The sequence below is a fragment of the Pundamilia nyererei genome, unplaced genomic scaffold (assembly GCF_000239375.1).
Source record: "Pundamilia nyererei isolate P.nyererei 1_Seehausen unplaced genomic scaffold, PunNye1.0 scaffold00230, whole genome shotgun sequence".
Lineage (NCBI taxonomy): Eukaryota > Metazoa > Chordata > Actinopteri > Cichliformes > Cichlidae > Pundamilia > Pundamilia nyererei.
Genome location: NW_005187631.1, coordinates 221,388 through 228,393, shown reverse-complemented (window position 1 = coordinate 228,393; position 7,006 = coordinate 221,388). Strand labels below are relative to the sequence as shown.

The following is a 7,006-nucleotide window of genomic DNA, read 5'->3' as shown; positions in this document are numbered from 1 at the left end:
AAATGAGACCCTGAAGACAAAGCTGGTCAGCTTGATTGGATTGGATGATTGAAGTAAATCTTTACTTTTTGTGCATCATCCTCTATTCATCAGCTTCTTCGATTTATCATCTCTACCTGCCTTCTCTCCCCACAGCAAGCACCCAGAATATAATCTATTATACTTCAGGGCCTCTTGTGATAAATGGCTTCTGATACTGTTGTTTATTAAAGCTACTTTAATTCGAATTGCCTTATAAAACTCTATATTTGAATAAAAAAAGTAAAATGTAATATTGTATTATCCTCAAACATAAATTTCTCAAATAAAAAAACATCAGATGCCACCACTAATTTGTGACTTACTATTTTTAAGCCACAGGTTTGGCATGTTGGCATTTTTGGAACCAGAAGTAATTGAATTTAAATGTAGGATTCACAAAAAATCAGTTCTTAAAATGTCTTTCCTCTTAGATATTCCACAATCAACTGTAAGCTGTTTTATTCAAGATTTTCAGATTTTCAGTTTTCAGTTTTATTTTTTTCATATGCAAGTTAGCACAGGGTCAACATTGCAATGAAATGTGTTTGACGAGCAGCAGTCACTCAGCAGCATGGTACAGTAGATGAAAATATAATAAAATAAAATAAAATAAAATAAAATAGGAAAATAGTAAAGAGCAAAATATTAGAGAGATGTGGTAAAAGAGAAAAGATAACTAAATATATATGTGTCTATAAATATAAATATATGTACACTAGTGATTAAATAAGAAAATCTTGAAAAGAAATATGACGGGAGGGCAGATGGGATATTGCACAGGAATAAGCAGCAGAAAATTACAGTATTGCACTTTTTAAATATAAATATTAATAACAATAAAGTGGAGTGACCAGTGCAGATTAAACAGAGTACTTGTGAAGCTGCAAGGTAGCTTCTGAGTGCGTCCTGTGGACTGTGTTGTGTGTGTTTAAGTGTTGTGGTTGAGGTGTCGTATGGCTTGGTGGTAAAAACGGTTTTTAAGTTTTGTAGTCCGAGCAGACAGACTCCTGTAACGTCTGCCAGATGGTAAAGAGTGGTAAGAGTGGAAGCTGTAAGGAAGTTACAAAGCAGGGTCACTGAGTGCTGAAGTGCATAGTATCTATATACCAAGACTCTGCTGATTCATATAACTGCAGAGTTGCAAACCTCTTCTGGCATTAACATTGTAGCATGCACTGTCATGGCATATATTTCCATGTAGGCGTAATATGTAGGTGGACAAGTACTTTTGTCCATATAGTGTATATCTGGAATGGAAAGTAGAGTGTGTAGTTACCTCGAGGAACTAGTTTTGTGCACTTTTGGACTTTTTCAACTCCAGAGGTTGCCACTTGGAATGGAATAAAATAAACCATTCAATAATTGAATATAGTAGTTCCACTTAGTTATTTTTTTTTTAATTTGCAGGGTCAGTATTTCAGTACTTGGAGTACATTTGTGCATGAAGTCCTTAGGTCATGATAGTCCTTTGAATAAGATCAGTGTAAGCCTTCTGTGTGCAGTGAGGGCCTTTCCAATTTGCTGTAAATCAAGACACTGTGCATTCCCCTAAAGCATTACTTCTTCTTGCAGTTGATCACAAGTCAAGCAGCATTTATCTATCAGGTATGTTAAGGTCTGCCTCTTGTGTCAAGTGTTTCAAAGCTGGGCTGTGAAATAAGGATTTCTCTGCTGCTGAAGTATCTGCTGATTGTTCCAATTCTTCTACTCGTTGACTGATCATGTGACGTTACAACATGCACCACAGACCAAAAAAAGTCCAGCAGCAGCAGCAGCAGCTTGGGCTGTGCAAGTTTAACTTCACGTTTCTGAAAAGTAAGTGTATACTCATTTAAAAGCTTGATCTGTTCATTAAACTCTAACATGTCCATCCATCCTCCTGCCTATTTATCTATACAGCAATGCAACCATCGGCAACAAGGGACTACTTCACCCAAATCATTAAAAAAATAATGTTGTTTAATTTTTCATACAACTCTTTATAGTATTTTTTTTGTGAAGACACATTAAAATTAAAACTAATGAGCTGTACCTCAAAATAGTTAGAAAACAGCATGCAGGTGCAGTGAAGCGTGCAGGTGAGGTTTTATTTAACACAAATTGTTTCAATTGTTCATTGGTGGAGAATAAGTCGAATAAATTTATTTCTTAAAGAAAAAAAAGCATTTTGAGATGATAATTACTTTCAAACAGATAAAGCCCAGTACCAATTCTATCATGTTTTGCTAGCAGGTGGCTAGTTTAGCCTAGATTAATGCCTGGAAAACTGCTAAAGCTAATATAGCTAAAGCTAACCATGCTGCTTTTCTTCAATATTTATAACAATATCCTCTCAGTATAAATTGTGTAAAATAAAGTGGCAAAAACATGATGCAGTGCTATGGAGGTTTTGTTCTGGGATAATCCCACTTGTGGAAGCTACTTTGAAAACTCTTAGTATCCATAGACTAAGAAAGAGTGCATAAGTGTTTTTGTTTTTACTGATTTGGGAGAAATTAGCCTTGAAAAAAAAGACAACTCAGACATGAGCTACTCAGTCTGAACTTGGGAAACCAAAAGAATGGATGGCACTAAAGATTGTCTCTAAAGTGAAGCAGGAGATGCTTTCCACAGTTTACGGCTCTTACTGCTGGTGCTTTGGAGAATTTTGTCACTTATGAATGCTACCCATTTTGCAATGATGCTTTGCAGGCTGCTGTATTATGCTTTTGACTCACTTCATAGTGCAACCTTATATTTAAATGGTCGATCGTCATGTTATGTATGTAATGTAATGTATGTAATAAAAAATAAGAAGTGAGTACAAATGGAAAAGTGTATATGTTTGAAATGGTTTCTGAACTTGTGTGAAGAGAAAGAATAAGATGTATGTTTACAGTTTGTTTAAATATGTATGTGCATGTATATGTTCAGTAAATATGAGCTGCTCTTATTTCCATCACACCTGTTGCGACGTCTCTTATCCTTGACGTAGTTGGCTCAAGTTCTGCCCCTCTTGTTCTTCTGGAAAGCTTGCTGCCGTTCCTCTTCTCTTGCCAGCTATGAGGGCTGTCAATTGTTGGCTTTGGTTTCACTGAGATTGAGAAAGTGCAAGGCAGCAATCCAAAGCTTTGGCCTTTAAGCCTTGAAAATGAGATGAAATGCCAAGGGTTTACTTGTGTAAATGAAATCAAAAATCTGTTTTCAATGGTGTTCAGGGATTAAAAAATGCCCACCATTGTCAGAGCAATGAATCACAAATATCAGACTGATGCATAATCAGCTTAGGTATGGCAGTAGATTCACACAACATTCACTTTATTTGCTTTTTTTCCATCCACATGCTCAACTCATTTCTTTTTGTCTTTATCCCTTTATATAGCTTGCAGCCCAAGTTCTGGATGATTTTGATGATGAGGACATTGGGTTTGGCTTGGTGGATGAAAAGAAGGATGCCGCTGTTGCCAAAAAGCTTGGTGAGCATGACAGAAACATTGCTGGAAAATTAAGGGTCTTTGGATCAATGCAAATCTATGAAATCCCACTGTTTCCCACTTTTCTCACAGCCTTTCTTTATGCTGTCACTTTATGTACAGAAAAAAAGGCTCTCATCAAATTGATTCAGTTGATTCTTTTTTTTGTTAATGAAATGTTTTAGTTATGTTACAGCACCTAATAATACCTAAAACATGGTACACAGTATTGCACTATTGAATAACTGACAGTATTGCTACACCAGAGCAAAAATAAATGTGATTTAAAAATCTATGAAATTAAATATTATTATAATGAAACACTTTTCTTGCACCAGGTCTTGATGAAGTGGAGAGTATCTACATCTTTGCCGATAATGAGATTATTGAGTATGATGGAGAGCTAGCCGCCGACACCCTGGTTGAGTTTCTTTATGATGTAAGCAAATTCTTGTCATTCATTAAGGATGTTTAAATTCAACCGTTGTTAACTTCAGACCTCTTACGATACATCTGCTGTGCATGCATGTTTCAGTTGTATTATCTTTTAAAAGGATTGCTAAATTAATTTTTTTCCATCCAACTTTAAGATGCTAATAAACTGAACTTACAGTTCCATCATTTCATTGTTGTTTTGTCAGGTGATTGAAGACCCCGTGGAGATCATTGGCAACGACCGTGAGCTTAAGGGTTTCTACAACATGGATGAGGTCATCAGGCTTGTCGGCTACTTCAAGAGTGAAAGATCTTCTCGTATGTTAAAAATTAAGACTTAAACGCTGAGTCTCAAAAAGACCCTAAGCAATTAATACTGCTTTTTTCAATGTGGAAATTTTTTTTCCTTTTGTTTTTACCACGCAGATTTCACTGAGTATAAAGATGCTGCTGAGGAGTTCCACCCTTTCGTCAAATTCTATGCCACATTTGACCCCAAGGTTTAAACTGCCTGATTGAGTATTTCTTTTATGTTGGGACATTTTAGCAATTTTAATTTCAAATTTTAAGGTTATATAATTGAGCTTGGTACCGTATATTTTATAGTATGCATTTACTTTGTGTCGAGTGCCTAAAACATTTAAAAATCACTGCTGTGCTACTTTATTTCTACCTTAGTTCATTGTTTTTTTTTCTTTCAGATTGCCAAGAAGCTGAAACTGAAGATCAATGAGGTTGATTTCTATGAGCCATTTATGGATGAACCTATGCCTATTCCAGGAAAGCCCTACATCGAGTCTGAGATTGTTGAATTCATTGAGCAGCATGATAGGTGGGATACTGACATAAAGAGCTTAAGGATATATGTGGCTGTTTGTGTGTTTCCAACATTTTAGATTGGGTTTCTCAGAGAGGACCAAGACATATTATTATAGCAGTAAAGTCCATGTGTGTGTGTGTCGTTTTATATGTAGTATAATGTAGTTTTGTCCACATGCTGAACACTAATCTAGCAGTTCCATCTAGTGGTCGCTCCTATTACTCTCCTGCACTGTACTGTTGTTGATAGTAACTTTTAAAGCAATTGTTATGCTAGAGTATGCATGATCTTTTGCAAAAGTCCATTGTTAACCATAAACATAAACATTTTAAATGTCAAACAATTACAGTTTTTAACGTAATTACAATAATGGTGATGGTCATGTTTCAATATAGCATCATCTTATTCATATAAGTGATATATGACAAAATACTCTCGTAATTTTTATGTTATACTAAAAAAACTGTTTTGTGTTTATAAACTTTAAGATTGTTTTATGTTTCAGGCCCACTCTGAGGAAACTTGAGCCTTACAGCATGTATGAGATCTGGGTAAGAGATCTGAGATTGCTTTGTAATAAAAAAAAAAACAAACCTCGAAAACATTCAACTTATCATATTCAGAGTTACTTGTGTTGTTATTTTAGAGCATAAATATTCAAAATGCTTTCATGAACCTCTTTTGCACTTGCAGGAGGATGACATTGACGGAGAACACATTGTTGCCTTTGCTGAGGAGGATGATCCAGGTGATTTTCTGCCTTAGTGTTAGAACTAAACAGGTGAACCGATGTGGACACACTGAGGCAGAGGCTGTAAAAGAGCTGGTGATAAGAAAGAAGAGGCTAGGGCTTTGGCTAAGAGGTGGAAACCTGGGATGACGGCTTGGGTTAGTGGCTGCAGCTGGCAGAGCTCTGTTCAGACACCAGAGCACCTTTTTTCTTATCCAACACACCAGCACAGGGTGGATGGGAGGAAATGGCTCATGAATTAAATCAGTGCAAAGTTCATATATGAACCCCATACTCCAGTATCACTGGTACAATAGCTGACCTTTCTTTATCTCTAGATGGCTTTGAATTCCTGGAGATTCTCAAGGAAGTGGCACGTGATAACACTGATAACCCTAACCTCAGCATCATCTGGATTGATCCTGATAACTTCCCTCTGGTATGAATTTTCTCAGTTAAAGTGCATATCTACTACATTGGAAATTATTTGTGTTCTTGATGTAGTCTACTTACAGGATAAAAATTACCCTAATGATTTAAAAAAGTCTCCATTTAAAGAGTCTCCATTTAATGCTTTCTTTTCTTTTCTTTTCCTTTTTTCTGTTTCTCTTTTCAGCTGGTCCCATACTGGGAGAAAACCTTCCGCATTGACCTCTCTTCTCCTCAGATTGGTGTAGTTGATGTTGAGGATGTAAGAAAACTTTCAGCTAACCCATAAAAAAACAGGCTATCTGTACAGCATGAGATACTCAAATGGTCATTACCTCATGCTTTGATAATCAAAAGAGGGAAAAACCCTAAAATTCATGTGTAACTAATCATCCATCCATCCATCCATCCATCCAGGCTCATTTTTAATTGTTTAACAATATTTGCTCGTCACCATGGTCTATTTATTGGTGCCAGTGCCAAACAGTCTCTGAAAGATTAAAGCACTTTGACAGTAACTTTTCTTAAAGTAACTATAATTGTTATTGTTTAACAAAAATGTATCAAATGTGACACATATACAACAGTCCTGATGAGGCCTTCGCTGAATCAGATTCTTAATGGAGCTTAATAGTAAGCTCTTTGTTTAGTTTCATGGTTTCTAAATTTGCCATTTTGATTCACTTCCTGGCACTCGTTAATGACCAAATAGCGTTGAGGGTAGTAGAGGAGATCAAGTAACAAGTTAAAGGAGAGGGAAACTTGCCCATCCAGCAACTGTTAACAAGTAGTCAAATGAACCCTGAAGGCAATCTATATGAAAGGAAGGGAAGACTTTGTGGGTCCTTTATTGTCTAATGTGTGTGGCGAGCACATGCCATTAACACACAACTGTTATATTGTCCTAAAGGAAATGAGTCGCCATGCAGGGCCCATGTGCATAAAAGTGAATTTTTCTTTTGAATGTATAAATGTCTGTCACCGGCAGGCTGACAGCGTTTGGATGGAAATGGATGACGACGAAGACATGCCAACAGCCGATGAGCTCGAAAAGTGGATCGAGGATGTTCTGTCTGGAAAGATTGATCCAGATGACGACGACGAAGATGACGAAGATGA

The 7,006-nt window shown here is 36.5% G+C and overlaps 1 protein-coding gene across 1 annotated transcript in view; it reads left to right on the top strand.

Moving 5' to 3' along the window:
• LOC102194588 (calsequestrin-1-like) overlaps positions 1-7,006 on the top strand; it is a 29,439-nt gene that overhangs the window by 17,190 nt on the left and 5,243 nt on the right. Inside the window, exons 2-12 of the mRNA XM_005748832.1 lie at positions 1,594-1,626; positions 3,383-3,476; positions 3,812-3,912; positions 4,115-4,226; positions 4,335-4,408; positions 4,610-4,740; positions 5,234-5,279; positions 5,422-5,476; positions 5,797-5,897; positions 6,075-6,149; positions 6,876-7,005. Coding sequence (XP_005748889.1) covers positions 1,594-1,626; positions 3,383-3,476; positions 3,812-3,912; positions 4,115-4,226; positions 4,335-4,408; positions 4,610-4,740; positions 5,234-5,279; positions 5,422-5,476; positions 5,797-5,897; positions 6,075-6,149; positions 6,876-7,005 — 952 coding nt within the window. The remainder of the gene's footprint in view (positions 1-1,593; positions 1,627-3,382; positions 3,477-3,811; positions 3,913-4,114; positions 4,227-4,334; positions 4,409-4,609; positions 4,741-5,233; positions 5,280-5,421; positions 5,477-5,796; positions 5,898-6,074; positions 6,150-6,875; position 7,006) is intronic.